Genomic DNA, 17263 nt, shown 5'->3' on the forward strand with positions numbered 1-17263 from the left:
ACATCAAAGAACGTCTACTTCATTTGAACCAGATTTTGTGACTTTCTTATTGGAGAATGAGCCTCAAACATTTAAAGAAGTTATGTCTTCTTCGGAATCATTGTCTTGGAAAGAGGCAGTCAATAGTGAAATAGAATCCATTTTGAATAACCATACATGGGAATTGGTTGATCTTCCTCATGGAAATAAACCTTTGGGTTCTAAATGGATTTTTAAGAGAAAAATGAAATATGATGGCACTATTGATAAATTCAAGGCAAGACTTGTAGTCAAAGGGTATAGACAACGAGAAGGTCTTGACTACTTTGATACATACTCTCCAGTTACAAGAATTACGTCCATACGGATGTTAGTAGCATTAGCTGCAGTGTATGGTATTGAAATTCATCAAATGGATGTTAAGACGGCCTTCTTAAATGGAGAGTTGGAGGAAGAAATTTACATGGAACAACCTGAAGGGTTTGTGGTTCCAGGTAAAGAAAAGAAGGTATGTAGACTTGTTAAGTCCCTTTACGGATTAAAACAAGCACCCAAACAATGGCATGCGAAATTTGACCAAACAATGGTGTCAAATGGTTTTAAGATAAATGAATGTGATAAATGTGTGTACATTAAAAATGTTCCAAATCACATAGTCATTGTTTGCCTATATGTAGATGATATGCTGATAATGAGCAATGAAATTGCCAATATAAATACTACTAAGCGTATGCTCACTAGCAAGTTTGATATGAAAGACTTGGGAGTTGCTAATTTAATTCTGGGAATTAAGATCCATAAGACTCCTCAAGGTCTGGCATTGTCACAATCTCATTATATTAAGACAATAATTGAAAAATTCGAGCACTTGGGCTTTAAAATTGCAAAGACTCCAATTGACGTGAATCTTGCACTAGCAAAGAATAAAGGCCAAAGCATATCACAATTGGATTACGCTCGTGTGTTGGGATGCTTAATGTATATCATGAATTGTACACGACCAGATATAGCTTGTGCTATAAGTAAATTGAGCCGATATACGAGCAATCCAGGTCAATCTCATTGGATGGCAATGAAACGAGTTTTGGGATATTTAGAACATACCCAGAACTTTAATTTGCACTACAGTAAATTCCCTACGGTGATTGAGGGATACTGTGATGAAATTGGATCATCGGTTCAGCTGATTCTAAGTCCACGAGTGGATATGTATTCACTATTGGTGGAGGAGCGGTATATTGGAAGTCGTCCAAACAAACATGTATTGCCCGCTCTACAATGGAGGTTGAGTTCATAGCCTTAGATAAAGCCAGTGAAGAAGCTGAATGGCTCCGGAATTTCTTGGAAGATATTCCATTTTGGCCCAAACCGTTGGCACCAATATGCATACATTGTGATAGTCAAGCTACAATTGGAAGGGCTGGGAGCGTTATGTATAACGGTAAATCTCGTCATATATGACGAAGACATAAAATCGTTAGGCAATTACTCTTTAGAGGAATTATCACGATTGACTATGTAAAGTCAAGTGATAATGTGTCGGATCCACTTACAAAAGGCCTAACTAGAGAGTTAGTTGAGAAATCATCAAGGGGAATGGGGCTATGGCCGAGAATAAGTCATTGTGGCGGTAACTCTACCTAGAAGACTGGAGATCCCAAGATCTAGGTTCAAGGAGATCAAACAAAGTCATTAATGATAGTTCAACATTGTCAACTAAATTTTAGTCCATTCTCGTAATGAGACAATGTTCAGTACCAAGGAGAAAACATTAAGGGTTTTTTAATAATTTCTAAGTTTGATACGGGGTATATCAAATAGTGTATCTACTGGACGACACATTTAGGAATCACCTATGTAAGTGTGAAGTGTTAGCCGCTTCAAGGAGAATTCCGTAAGGCCAGTTCTCTACGTACTTATGAAACCAGACGGTGTTCATGGCTGAAACGAACATAACAATGAGAACCAAAAACGGTTAAGGGTTGATTGTGTGACTTATGGTTGTCTAGGTATACACCAAAGATCGACGGTTCAAAGATATCAAATCTACCGATTGACCGAGTATATCCGACATAAATTCACTACGGAAAGTTCAAAGGGAAACCTACTTATCCAGATGCAATTAATCCTTGCTTGCAAATCACACAATTTTTGCATGCATACTTCCGCGATATAGCCGGTCCCCATACATGTGGGGGATTGTTGAGGATTTTAAGATGGAAAAGTCTTAAAAAGAGGGTGAATGGGAAATGGAGGGAAAATGAATTTTTTGAGTAAAATTTTAAGTTTTCCTCTCTTGAAACATTGTCCCTCATTGGAAGAGGAAAAGGATTTTGGTGGGTATATATACAATTACTCTTCTTGTAGCTCTTAAAGAGTTAAGAAGAGGGCAAGCCTCGCGTTGTCGTCGTCGTCGTCGCTCGGCTCAGCTTCGGCTTCGGATTTGGATTTTGTCAAATGATCGATCGATTGATTAATTTTTTGGACCAAATTTATTTGTTAATAGTAAATATTAACATAAGATTATCCGCATTTGTAACGGATATGTTCCAATCCGTGTATTGTACCACCAGTTGCAATAGCAGCCGCCTAGTGCTCCTCCCACCATGGCCAAGTGCTTGCTCCATAACAAGCTAGTGCATGCTCCACCATGGAGGGGGGCGGGTCTCACAACTGACTGCTATAAATATGAGCAGCAGCAGTTGGAGAATGACACACCAAAACAAATTGAGAGCTATTGATCTTCTCTTCACCGAAAACTCAACGTTGGTTATACTTTGCATTCCTTCCTCTCAGAAGTTCCATTCGACTTCTGAGTCCTCCTCCCTTGTTCTGCATTGTTTTAAACAACAAACAAAGCAACCGTAAGTGTGATTTGCTGCCGAACTTTGTGTTCGCTGAAACACTGGTGGTTTGAAGTACCGCTACACCAGTGTGTAATTCGTTCTATCCTGGGAGGAAATAATCCATAACCTTGGGTACTAGGAGGGGATTAAATTCCTTAAGGAAACACTGTGAATTCAGTGGGCTCGAATTAATTTCTATTTCATTTATATTTACGTTTATAAGCTAACGTTCTAATTTCCAGAATCATTATTTACAAATACAGGTTTAATAACAAGAAATCCATACGTGGTCCATATAAGATAACCCCTTAAATTAAAAATATAGAAAAAAAGGTGTCAATTTAATTCACAATATCACGAGTTTTAAATTTAATAATCTCATGACTAATTAAGTTGGGACATAAAGAAAAATTGGCACGTGAAAAGGTTAATGAGCTTTTATTTAAGTAATTGCATTTCATTCTTGACCCCTTCTATAATGCATATTTTGCAATGTTACGACCGTATTAATACCTTACTTTCTTGAATAGACACAATGACCTATGAAAAAGCATCCTATAATTTCTATTCATTTTCCAGAATATTCAGGGATTTCTAAAGGTATAAAATCCATTATTTTCCCTTTCAAAACCAGGTGTATAGCAACATTCAATGAAGAAATCTTCAGAATAAATCCAAATATACTATTTGACCAGAAGGTCCTTAATTATTTGACCATTTTCAAAAGGGTCAGAATCAGACATACACAGAATATGTGGCCTCACTGGCCTGTATAGAAAAGGAAACTGGACCCAATCAAATTCTATGTATAAATATAACAAGCCAGTCACTTTCATGCCTGAACATTTTTTTTTCTGTTCTTTATTTCTGAAACCATTTTATTTTTTTCTCCCCCTATCCTTATGTTGTGTACATAAATTTTGTCACCTTTTGTTTTATCTTTTCTCCTTTTTTATTTTTCACTTATCACGTTGGAGGAAGCCCATTGTTGAATTGTGTGATTGAGCCTGAATCTTTTTCTTATGCAAAGCACATAGAATTTTTTTTTTTTAAATACTTAATTATGTCTTCAGCACCGAACTCTCCTAAGAATAAAATAAAGTTATTATGCAGCCATGGAGGCAAGATTCTTCCCCGACCAGCCGACGGCCACCTAAAGTATGTTGGAGGCGAGACTCGTGTTATCTCCGTTCCTCGGGACATTAAATTTCATGGTACATTTCTTTTTCTTTTTGCCTTTTATTTGTCATATATATATATTCCATTTCCTATTTAATGCATGGAAAATGATGGCTCAGAGTCTCTGCTAATTACCAGCTATTGGCATCATTCTCAATCTTCCTTTCTTGACTCTGCTTCAAGATTCTATTGCTGGCGGGTTATTATTATCGCTTTTATATCTATTTTTTTGTTTCTTAAATTGCTAATACTATTTTTCTAGTTTTTGTTGTTGTTATTGATCCATTGTCTATTGTTTATTTTCTTCTTCTTGAGCCGATGGTCTTTCAAAAACAGCCTCTTTATCCCTCCGGGGAGGATAAGGTCTGCATATACTCTACCCTTCCCAGACCCTACTTGTGGGATTTTACTGGGTTGTTGTTGCTTCAAGATTCTATTGCATTAATCTTAAAAGTCCCCGTTCTCTTATCCAAATTTTGCAATGAACCATTTTTGGTTGTACATTTGCAGAGTTAATGAAGAAACTGAGTGGCCCAATTGAGGGCGACATGGTTCTGAAATATCAATTAGTGCCTGAAGACCTGGATGCCCTTGTTTCAGTAAAATCAGACGAGGATCTACGCCACATGCTTGATGAATACGATCGTTGTGAAAGTGCAGGAGTCCCACGGCTCCGAGCCTTTCTCTTCCCAGTAAAGCCTATTGTCCTGGACCACCACATCGCGTCTTCAGAGCCACTAGAACAGAGATACATTGATGCTGTCAATGGCATTGTTCGTATTGCAGAAGCAGGAATATTCAGGTTACATCCGCCTCCAGGCATAAGCCATGCGTCCTTTGGCATTTCCTCTGTCTGTTCCTCCCCAAGGTCTCCAGAGAGCTGCACGACTGAAGGCGTTGTTAATCAGGAAATCTTCACACAAAGTAACTATCACAATAGAAGTCAAATGCACAAAGTTCATAGCTCCCCGAGCATTTTCAATATGACTAGCCAACAACAACGACACGGCTTCCATCATCAATTCAACAACTACAAGCCGCCAGTCCATCAGTTTGGCAAACCTCCACCCGTTGATCCGGAAAGACTTATCTCTGTTAGGTCTGTGGGGCGAGCTGAGGGGATGAGATACCATGTGGATCATAGTCCACATTACTACCATTCAACCACGAGGCACAACCACAACCGGGGCAATGGATGTATGCATTATGAGGATTATGGGGAAAGAACAGACAGTCTTTCTCCTGTGGACAAAAGAAATGGTAGCTTTTCTCCAAGTCCCCATTCCCTCAGTCCCCTTGCAGGATCAACAGATGGTTGAATTCTCCATTTCTCTCTCCTCAGATTCTGGGTGTGGCTAATTAACACCATGTTATGGGATAAGGTGGGCTTGATCGGAACAACTTTCACCGCTCTTTTTGTACATATGTTTGTGGAGTGTTTCTGAACAGTACATACTATTATCGTATATCATCAAATGAAATGGGCATCAATTTTTCATGTTCTATAAAGGCTGTCATAGGACAGTGATTATATATCTATCTATATACAACACCAATGTAAGATAGATTATGGCTGTTTGCATTTTTCTAATAAGCATATGCCTAAGAACCTCACTGCAATAGGTCATCACCTCAGATATCCTCTTTTTCCCAGCTTCATATTCTTATCTTAGCATTTGCCATCATCATCATCATCATCATCATCAAATTCTTAGGTGTAGTGACGAAATTCAATCACTAAACACATTATGTACTTGCTACCTCCCTCGAACACAGGTGTTAGGTAATTCTGTTTTGACAGATGTGAAGAAATCGCCTTAATTAATTTGAACTTGGTCCCCCTCATGGTCCATGAATTTGTCCAAGTTCCTTCAAGCTGCTTCTCAGTCTGGTCGACAACAAAACATGCCTGGTTCTTTGATCCTGGGCAAATTCTTTGACGATTTATCTCAGCCTGTTTCATTCATTCACAGCTTCCCTCGTTGATTTGCATGAGAAATAGGAGGCAGAATTGGCATAAATTTTACATGACAGAAAATGCTTCATAAGTCATATACATACCTTATCACCAGGTAATGTGTTGATGTCTTGCTTCTTACACCATTGTCAATACAAGTGACAGAAAGAATGCATTTGCATTAATGTCAATTTGAGGAACTACTCCTGAGGCTGAGGGTTGTACACTCTAATGCTCAATTCGACTCACTAAAGCCTCATTTGTTTGCACTTAATGGAGGTCGAATCTTAGTCATTCAGATCTCAGATATTAAATGTGTTTGTTTTTAAAGTTTGAATCTTAATTATTCATATCTTAATCATTAAGTTTGTTTTTTTTTACTTCACAACCACTTAATGGGTCTGAATAGGTCTGTATGATTAAGATCTATAATAGAGACTTAATTTCATTAAGTTGCTATCACACATTCATTATTAACTGCCGCCGCCGCGTATCATTATCAACTACCACCATGCTGCCACCACCACCATACTCAACCACCACCACCACCCCTACCACCTCTACCTCCATCACCACCATGCCACCATCATCCTCAATCATAGCCGCCACCATTATCGACCATCACCACCCACTATCCTCACCACTCTGACCACCATCATTCTCACCCACAATGAACACTCATCCACCTCAGCTACCACAACTGACCACCTCATCACCATCAACAACTACAGCCGGCACTGCCTATCATTATAACCTACACACCACCTTCCTCAGTCATAACCACTACCTCCACCCGCCGTATTAACTATCACCACCACCATCCTCTCATAATCGTCACCACTACCAATCACTACTAGCTACTAATATGAACCACCATCATCAACCAAAACTACCACCAACCACTGCCTCTAGTCGGCATTCTCCCGTTAGCCATCACCACCAACAACTATCATATTTTAAGAAACTATATATTTTATTGATAGAATACTAGATTAGTTAATATTTTATTTGAATTTTATGTTTATTAATTTTTAAATAAAGATAAATTTTATATATTCAAATGTTAAAAATCAAGAAGTCTTAATTATTTAGTATTCAGATCTTAATACACATCTTAATATATTCAGATGTGTATTCAAATTCAGATATCTTAATCTTAATACACATCTTGATGTTCAGATGTGTATTCTGATTCAGACGTCTTAATCTTTAAAAAAAAATGAGGCCTAAGTCAGTTCGAACAAGTTATGCATTGCAAGCTTTGACCCTTCATGTTTGGTGGATACAGAGGCCTATCTATATTTCGGATGTCTCTTCTCTCGTTCTGGTTATAATTCCCTTGAACATCATGGTGAGGAATTTCTTGGGGAAGACAACCTATCAGTTCTTGGAAATTGGCTACTGTTAGTTTATATGAGTCCACCAAATTATAGAGTACATGATTCTCTATGAGTTTTCACTGAGAATACTTATGAAGCAGTAAGTAAAAGAGACACAGAATTTTTACGTGGAAAAATCTCACTCAAGAGGACAAAAACCAAAACCTACATCTGTAGGCTTTCAACTTCACTAACTTGTAATCTCACTATTACAAGCCACTTTGTAATGACTCTATTACAAAGACTTCAACTTAACTAACTTGTGATACTCTTACCACAAGCCACTTTGTCACTCTCTAGTTACAAAGAAATTAACTTATGACTAACTCTAGTCACAACACAAACTTAGAGGGTTTGTGATTTTGGGTTTCCTAAAACACAGCTTCTAAGAAAGCAAGATAGGAGTTACAATGAAGAACAAATAACAAGATTACAACTCAATTACGGATACACAAAGACTCATTATGAAACTGATCCTTTAGTGGAGTTGTCTTCTTGTTCTTGACACACTTGTGACTTCAATGCTGGATCAACACTTTAATGCTTGAGAAAATATCACTAAATACTCGAGTGAATATCTTCTGCCTTGCACCAGGTTGTTATACTACAAAAGATATCACAATGGTGATATCAATTCTTGGTACACGCTTCTTCCCAATGGGAAGTGACTGCTGCAATGTCTGTTGCACTGTCGCGTGTATAGTTGCAGACAGTCACTTTCTGCAGTTGCGTTCCAGCTGTATAGTTGACTTATACTTCTGTCAGAGAACACCAAAGGATCAGGTCCCTGTCGTGTTCCTTTTTGTAGCAGTTCATTTGCTGGAGTTCAGACTGAACTTCGTTCATTTGAAATGTGTACCAAGTGAGCCAGGTTCTCTATCTGGTTCTTAACAATAAGTTTGTTAGATCTTCAAAACATAAAAAGCATAAGGCAAAGATATTGATAACCCATCAATTTCCCTCTTTTTTATGATGACAAACTTAGGCATTGATAGTATTTGTTTAGAGCAGAAATAACCAGATGAGGTACCAGGAACTTCACAAGTTCCCCCTGAGCTTTTGCTTTTGATTCCCCCTTAATTAGATCCCCTATTTTTGCGTCAATTTTTCACAAGTTCCCCCTGACCTTTTGCTTTTGATCCCCCATTTCAGAATACATACACCTACTATCACAATGCATGCACTACTCACTATATTATCTTCCCCCTTTTGGTATCATTAAAAATACACAAAGAGGCAAACAACATAAAAAAGTCTAACACAACCAACTCATGCCACATATGTGCACACAACATGATAGGAAAGAGAAGCCAAAGGAAAACAACATTGTACAGGCAAAAAGAGGAGCTGTTTCATTGATATTAACAATGGACTGAGCAAAACAGGAGCAGTAATGGTGAAATCCAGCATGCCATCAGCAAAAAGACAAACAAAAATAGAAACAACAGCCACAAAATATCATAATAGAAGACATTGTTCACTAGGGGGTATCTAAGAGGCACTAGAAGAGGAAGACTGGGAGAGAGAAGCAGTAAGGGTTTTGAGAACCAGGTCCAGTCGGGCATTTGCAGACATCTGCTCTTCAAGCAGTTTTGCGTGAAGCTTATCATTTTCCTTTGTCAGGCAGTCAATATCTTCATTAACGGAACCGAGTCCTTTAACCGCTTGACTGAGCTGAGTTTCTAGTATGGCATTCTGAGCCCACAACCTTCTGATCTCTTCAGAAGCAGCATTTTGAGCATTTATTAGCTGAGAAATGGTCGCGATGTTTCCACCAACCCTTTCTACGCACTCACATTCTTCCAGAGTGGTATTAAAGAAGGTTTGCTTGTGTGTGCCCACTCTGAGATTACCCAAAGGAACCTTGTAAGATTTAAACACTTAAGTGAGGAGAAAGCCATATGGTAGCCCATGATTCCCACCTTTAAAGTTTGCTACATTTTACATATGATCTATCATGATTGCTGGCAGATTGATTGGGACAAACTCATCAAGAGCCTCCATTAAGACCAGATCAGACTTTATAGCAATAAACCGCCTCTTAGAACGAGGTAAAAGCACCTTATTAACTAGCTCAAAGAGAAGCTGATACTCAAGAAGTAGTACCTTCTTATGCACATGTTCCCCCTACTGAATGCTTGCTCTTTCATGATAGCTCTCCTAAAGTTGGCACCACAAATACCTTTAACTGAGGACATTCCTTCACATGGAATTTGGAGAACCTTTCCAAATGCCGAAGCATCAAGTACAATGTATACTCCATTTATTAGCACACAGATGTGATGCCCCTCAATAGTGAAGAGAGATGCGTAGAAATTTTGTACCGCATCTTCGTACACCATAGGCATGTTCTCCTAAAACAAGTGCTCTCATTGCTAAAATTCCATTATCTGCAAAATTTGCCTCATACCATCCATCTCTAAAATTGTTGAATCAAATGTACGACCCCACAAAACTTTCTGAGTTCTCAATCTCTCCTGCCAAAGACCGTTGTCACTAGGTATGGTCTTCAGAGAACCGGGTTCCCCTACAATTTCCCATTTTCATTTTCTAGATCCTTCAACAGATTCCCTTTCCAACTTGCAAGCCCCACAGTATCTCCTTCAGACATAACTTTCTCAACTATACTCTTCTTAGACTTACTGCTACCCATCACGGATGTTCCATTTTGTTTTTCAATAGCTTCATTCGAAGCTCCATCCATAGACTTCTGGATTTTTATAGATCGTTCTACTAAGGAATTGAGTTCCTTTAGAGCATCTTTGTCAACCTCATCCACTGAATACTTCTGTCAGTCACAAATTCCTTTTGTTTCATTAACCTCTTCTTCCTTATCTTGACACTCCTCTTACTTTTCTACAAGGTAGACTCGTAGCTCTCTTTCTACTGCAACCTAATCGTGGGTGACTTGGAAGAGGATTCTAAGGGCTTAGGATAATCAAGAGGTTCCAAAGTGGGTTTATCTGGAAGAGAATCAGGTTCTCCGGCAGGTTTTCCTAGGACAGTTTCATGGTTTAAAGACTCGAAGAGTACTATGGTTCTTTCATAGCCTAGTAATGGAGTTTCTTCCCCCTGATACTCAGATAAGAGATATGCTCCTTCATTCATCAGACTCTCAGTAGCGATAGCCATGATGTTATGTGCTGCTTCCTTTTCTGGTGACTCTGTGAGAGCTACTGAGTCTAAAATAGAGGAGTTCAGATATTGGTTAGGATCATCCTCAGAGACCTCTGACACCTAATAGGTAACACCTCATGAGTGTTCTTTGATGAGATCAGAGGAATGAGAAGACATGGACTTTTCAATACATAGAAGAGAGACAGGGTTTGATAGAAAAGAAAAAACTATAGGAAATGAAGAGGAAACAGGTGTGGGTACAGTAGCATTGTGAAAGAGTGGAAGAGTGAATTTCTAGAGATGACTTTAAGGATGATAGGGAAGTGGGAGTGGTGTTAATGGTTGGAGAAGGAAGCGATCGTTCGATTGCCATTATAGGAGTATTTGGTAGGTAAGTAGAGTGAGAGAGAAGTGAAGAGAAGATCATAGAGATACAAAAGAGATAAAGGTTCATAACTTGCTATGAAGGAGAAAGAGAGTTTTATTGGAAGAAGGGATAATGATGAGAAGAGAGAGAAACGGGTTCTGAACAGTCTTGAAATGGCGGTAGGTTTGTGGGAAAATGTTATCGTGCATAGGGGATAAAGGGATTTGAAAGACAAGACATGACATGCAGACTTTGAAAAGTCGGATAATGTGGCAGTTGAATTAATTTAGTTAACTCTTTTGAGAAAGCATGCAAAACAACACATTACTACTAACCTGTGGTAAAGAAACCTGATGCTCGAACATATCTTTTTGAAAAAGATTTTATCAGCTCTTCTTTCACAGTTCATAATTGTACCTTTAGCTTCTATGATCGCATGTGTGTTTACTTGCAATGGTATTGATGTGAGTTAGGCTTGGCCAGAAAATACTTTAGCTAATTTTACATGAAGGTGATTTTCATAGCCAACTGATGGAGAATCGGGTTCTCTATTAGGCTTTAATAACCCCAGCTTCACCCTGTTTCTTTCAAAATGTTCCCTACTCAAGGATTTGATGAAGATATTTGGAATTTGGTCTTCTGTGCTGCAGAACTTTATACAGATCAACGCTTTCTCCATATTATCCCTTAGAAAATAATTCCTCACATCAATGTACTCGGTCCTTTTGTTTTGAACTGAATTCTTGTCCAAGTTGAGTGCACCGGTGTTGTCACATAGAAGAGGCACACCATCAATAAATATCCCAAAATCCTCCAGTTGCTTCTTAATTCATAGGAGTTGAGCACAACAGGATGTTGCGGCTACGTATTCTGCTTCAGCTGTTTAAAGAGCCAATGAGTTTTGCTTCCTTGTTCCCCAAGAGATACATGATCATGGCAAGTGAACCATTCCAGAAGTGTTTTTCCTGTCCACAAGATAACCTACATAGTTAGCATCAGCATGCCCAATGAGATTAAAACTGTCACCTGAGGGGTAATATAGGGCTAGGTCCTGTGTTCCCTTAAGGTATCTCAAACTTCTTTTAGCAGCCTTCAAGTAAGATTCCTTGGGAATTGATTTTGGGTTCTATCCAGAATAGAAATACAAAAGGGGCTTAGGGAATTTTTGGATTTTGATTCTTGTCTAAATCTAGAATGAAGGGGAGTGATTATGTTATTAAGTAGATGGGAACTTTTGTGTTTCCAAGTGGGGACTGAAGTTTGATTAGTGGAGAAACTGGGTAAATTAAGTGGATTTCCCTGCATTCCTTGTTCTGCTACTTGTGGAGTACCTTGCACTGTATCTCCAACAGTTTCTTTAGCTTCAATGGTAGTAATTGAAGTACCAGGTTCCTCTTGAGAAGTGGAAGAGGATGTTGCATTGTCTTCACCTGTCTCCTTCATCTAACTCATCATATCAGCCTTCCCATTTGAAACATCAGATACTTCTCAGGGACCAAAAGTGGTTCATTATCTTGATCATCAATGTTCCCTCCTTTGTTAGAGGAGGGTGTCTTGTTGAATAGCTCATGAACACTTTCTTCCACATAGTGTGCCCTTTTGTTGTAGACTTTGTGGGCTTTGCTTTGAGGGAAGTGTCCTAGAAGGGTTCCTTCACCGCTTCTTACATCAAACTTCCCGAGTTGGTCCTTCTCATTGTTGAGAAAATAGCATTTGCATCCAAAGGTTCTAAGATGAGTTATCTTTGGTTTTCTTCCATTGAGCAACTCATAGGAGGTTTTGTTTAGGAGGGACCTGATCATACACCTGTTCACCAAGTAGCAAGCATCGTTTATTGCTTCTGCCTAGAAATTTTGGCGATTTCCCTGTTAATGAGCATTATCCATTCCATGTCTTCCAGAGTTTTTATCTTCCTTTCAACAGCACCATTTAGCTGTGGAGTCCTTGGTGCTGAGAAGTTGTGAGTGATCCCATTTTCATTACAAGACTCATCAAATTTTGGCATTGATATATTCTATCCCGTGGTCAGATCTGATACGTGTTTCCTTCAGTTCCATCTCCACTTGGATCTTCCTGACAAGTGTCGCAAATACCTAAAAAGTCTCTTAACAAACGGTATCCAGGTGGATCTTGAATTTGGCAGTCCACGAACCAGGTTCTTCTGAATCAGTTCATTCAAAAATGAGAGCCGTGAGTGTTCCAATCCTTTATGCCAAGGTTTTGCGTCATTGTCAGCTGCCTTCAAGCAACTCATATCACCAGTTTGTAGGGATTTAAGGTCAGCGAAGTAGATGTTCTTGTTCTTTTGGCAACTAAGACCACTTCACCAGTTACTAGATTGGTAACTGTGCGCATTTTTATAAGAACTCTACTTTGCTCCCTTTATCACAGATTTGGGACACACTCAAGAGACTCTGCTTCAGGCAATGCACATGGCACATATTCTCAATTGAGTGTGACAGAGACTTTCCATATTTTCCAACACCGAGAATGTACCCACACCCCCCCCCCCTTTTATATATACACAGGATACATTCCCTTTTTTGCAGGGCTTTCTGTGAGGGTTGTAAGGAGTTTTCTCCTTTTGGAACCCGATTCCCTACCTGTTTCCACTATTGTTGAAGTACATGGCAGTAACAGCATCTGAGGACCAGGTCCACTTCAGAGATTTCTCAAGATCAATTTTTACTTTCTCCAATTCAGCTTGAAGTTGCCTATTTTTCTCAAGTTCACCACATAGACTAGTTTTCACATCATTTAATTCCTTCTCAAGCTTGATGTGTGTATCACTAGCTACTTCTTTCCCATTCCCAATATTCACAGTCCTATCTTCTAATTTGAGTCACTTAATGGTTTCCTCTAGGTCAGTGATTATCACTAAAAAGTCATCCCTCTCTTGCTCAGTAGCTGCAATTTTCTCTTCTAGAGTGTGTTTTTCATTGCTAAAGCCTTATATGGTTTCCTTTAAATCAACAACCACTACCATTAGGTCATCTCTCTCATTTTCTACACTATTTATTTTTTCATTAAAAACTTCCTTTTCCTTTTCAAGAATAGCTATGGTCTCATATAGATCCACTACACAGACCACCGGATCATCCATAGATTGTTCAGCATCTCCTAGCTCTATGGTCAAGATCTATTTATCATTATCAAGGCTATAATATGCATCAATTAGAATATTTGCTAATGACCTTAACTTCTTAGAAGAGTGGGATTTCAGATTTCTCTAAACATCCCTGAAATTTACCTCATCATTTTCATCCTCTTCATCATCGTCAGACTGAGCCATCAGTGCAAATAGTGAGTCATATTTCATTGCTTCAGTTTCCACTGCCATTATGGAGCTGTTTTCTGCATCTGGTTCCCTTTCTGATTCACTGGAGGAGTCTCCCAAAGCAGTAAGAGCATGTTTCACAATATTGTCAACTGCACTTTTTTGACTAAATTGTTTGTCTGGAACTGGGTTCCTTTTTGCTGCTTTGTCAGGGTTTTGTTTGTATTGCTCCTATTTCAGAAGTGGACAGTCTTTGATGAAATGCTCTGGCTTTCTGTACCTGTGACAGATATCATTGTTCCTTGCCTTACTTGAACTTCCCCTCTATGGTATACCACCATTTCTTCGAACCATCTTTTGAAACTTTTTAGTAAGATAGGCCATATCATTATCTTCTTCACTTGAGTCACTGTTTTCAGCCTTGAGCACCAGGTTCTTTTCCTTTTTTGGCTCTCTTATTTCACTATCTTTCTTTCTTTTCATCTCGTATGTCTTCAGATTACCAATCAGCTCATCCATGGTTAGAGTTTGTAGATATTTAGCTTCAGTGATGGCATTCACCTTACTCTCCCAAGAACTAGGTAGAACACTAAGAATTTTCCTTACAAGCTTGTTTCTGGGAATAACATCTCCAAGTGAATGAAGCTCATTTATGATGGATGTGAATCTAGTGTGTATATCCTCAATAAACTCATCATCCTTCATTCTGAAGAGCTCATACTCAGTGGTGAGCATGTCAATCTTGGACTGTTTAACCTTAGTAGTTCCTTCATGTGCGGTTTGCAATGCTTCCGATATTTCTTTGGCAGAATCACAAGCTGAGACTCTGTTGTACTCATCAGGTCCTAAACCATATACCAAGATTTTCTTGGCACGATAGTTCTTTTCTACGCCTTTTCTGTTAATATCACTGTACCCCTTTCTGTCTTTTGGCACCATTGGTCCAGTTTCTCCAAGCTTCTTCATAGGAACATGTGGACCATCACAGATGATGTCTCATAGTTTTGAGTCTTTGGCCATTATAAAATCATGCATACGAGTCTTCCACCAGCCGTAGTACTGACCATTGAATCTAGGAGGTCTGTAGGTTGATTGTCCTTCCTCAAAGTTGGGTGGAGCAGCCATTGAGATCCTTTCAAGGTGTTAACCTTTTAGAAATGACCCGCTCTGATACCAATTGTTAGTTTATATGAGTCCACCAAACTATAGAATGCCTGCTCCTCTATGAGTTTTCACTAAGAATACTTATGAAGCAGTAAGTAAAAGAGACACAGGATTTTTACGTGGAAAAATCCCATTCAAGGCGACAAAAACCACGACCTACACTTGTGGGCTTTCAACTTCACTAACTTGTAATCTCACTATTACAAGTCACTTTGTAATGAATCTATTACAAAGACTTCAACTTAACTAACTTGAGATACTCTTACCACAACCCACTTTGTCACTCTCTAGTTACAAAGACTTTAACTTATGATCAACTCTAGTCACAACACAAACTTAGAGGGTTTGTGATTTTAAGTTTCCTAAAACACAGCTTTTAAGAAAGTAAGATAGGAGTTACAATGAAGAACAAATAACAAGATTATAACCCAACTACAGATACACATAGACTTATTATGAAACTGATCTTTAGTGGATTTGACTTCTTGTTCTTGACACACTTGTGACTTCAATGCTGGATCAACACTTTAATGTTTGAGAGAATATCACTAAATGCTCAAGTGAATATCTTGCAATTCTTGGTACATAATTCTTCCCAATGGGAAGTAACTGTTGCACTGTCGCATGTACAGTTACAGACAGTTACTTTTTGCAGTTACATTCCAGCTGTATAGTTGACTTGTACTTCTATCAGAGAACACCAAGGGATCAGGTCCCTATCGTGTTCCTCTTTGTAGCAGTTCATATGCTGGAGTTTAGACTGAACTTCGTTCATTTGAAATATTTACCAAGCGAGTCAGGTTCTCTATCTAGTTCTTAACAATAAGTTTGTTAGATCATCAAAACATAAGAAGCATAAGGCAAAGACATTGAGAACCCATCAGTTACCGTTATTATTGTTATGTTTAGTGGAACCGTCCTCCACTTGGTTATTCTCATTAACATTAATGGTCAGAAAATCTCCGACCATGTTGCTAGATTAAAATTGATAGAAAATACAAAAGGAAAGACTGTTAGTAACTTAGTATATTTAGATGAACAGCAAAATTGATCTAGTCTCACAGTGGGCGTCAAATTGTTTAACCCAAAAACTGATTCAAGGATAAAATAATTAAAGTTATAATTCGGGGCTAAAAGTAACAAATTCAATCTAAATAATAATTAGACATTTAAGATAAAATGTGAGACAAAATAAAAAATTATAGAGCAAAAAATAATAAGAGAGATGTTGCTTGATGATCACTTGAGACTTGAATGCCTGGAGCTTTCTTATAGAGATTTTGTAAGACTGTCAAAAGATAAGGTTTTTCATATAAATAGTGGTAATGGTGAGTGTCAATTGTCCCTAAAATGAACAAAATGTTAGCTTTTGTAGTAATGGATAAGGGTTGCCATTTCTTTGAGTTGTGCTGCCGTTACGCTCATTTATTCTGGTCATTTGAATCATTTGTAACATCTACTTTAGTACTGAATCTCATAACTATAGTTTTGATGATGAATCTCGAATACTCTGGCACCTGTTGATCTTCTATCCTTCTTATTTGTGTACTCCTTAATCATTTATAAATTCTCTGATATTTGACTTTCTTTCCGAGTATTCTAGTTGATCTTACAAGGAGTCTTCCATCTAGTTGCTGGATTATACTCTAGTGTTCGTGTAAGATTACTAATAAATTCTTACCACATGTCATCTTATGAATGGTACACGCGTTAAGTCTATTTTTTTAATCAATAAAACAACCTCACTCAACCACCCTTGAGCCACCCCCAATGGCTCCCTCTGCCCTCGGACCTCAGCAACCAAAATCAAACCAAAAGGTTAAGGTGTCAGGGTTTGAGGTTCATGGTCAAGGTTGGATTCACGTCGGGGATCAAGGCCACGGCCGGGTTTGGGACCGGGGTCAAGGGTCGGGGTGGCTTAGATCCCGATCTTAATCCCGAAACCAAATCCCGACCCCCGACCCCGGACCAATCTCCCACCGTCCGGCTCATCCCCAA

The 17263-nt window shown here is 38.6% G+C and overlaps 1 protein-coding gene across 1 annotated transcript; it reads left to right on the forward strand.

Annotated features, from left to right (window-relative positions):
• The first annotated feature begins 3698 nt into the window (after positions 1-3698).
• Positions 3699-5484, forward strand: LOC104234173 (uncharacterized). The gene is made up of 2 exons (XM_009787699.2): positions 3699-4039; positions 4515-5484. The coding sequence occupies exons 1-2, from the start codon at positions 3889-3891 to the stop codon at positions 5321-5323; spliced, it is 960 nt and encodes a 319-aa protein (XP_009786001.1). The 5' UTR covers positions 3699-3888; the 3' UTR covers positions 5324-5484.
• The last annotated feature ends 11779 nt before the right edge of the window (positions 5485-17263 follow it).

The sequence above is a fragment of the Nicotiana sylvestris genome, chromosome 7 (genome assembly GCF_000393655.2).
Source record: "Nicotiana sylvestris chromosome 7, ASM39365v2, whole genome shotgun sequence".
NCBI classification, from domain to species: Eukaryota; Viridiplantae; Streptophyta; class Magnoliopsida; order Solanales; family Solanaceae; genus Nicotiana; species Nicotiana sylvestris.

Coding starts and splice junctions, on each gene's coding strand:
- LOC104234173 (XM_009787699.2), top strand. CDS start 3,889: ATGTCTTCAGCACCGAACTCTCCTAAGAATAAAATAAAGTTATTATGC. Junction 4,040..4,514: donor TCGGGACATTAAATTTCATG/GTACATTTCTTT, acceptor GTACATTTGCAG/AGTTAATGAAGAAACTGAGT.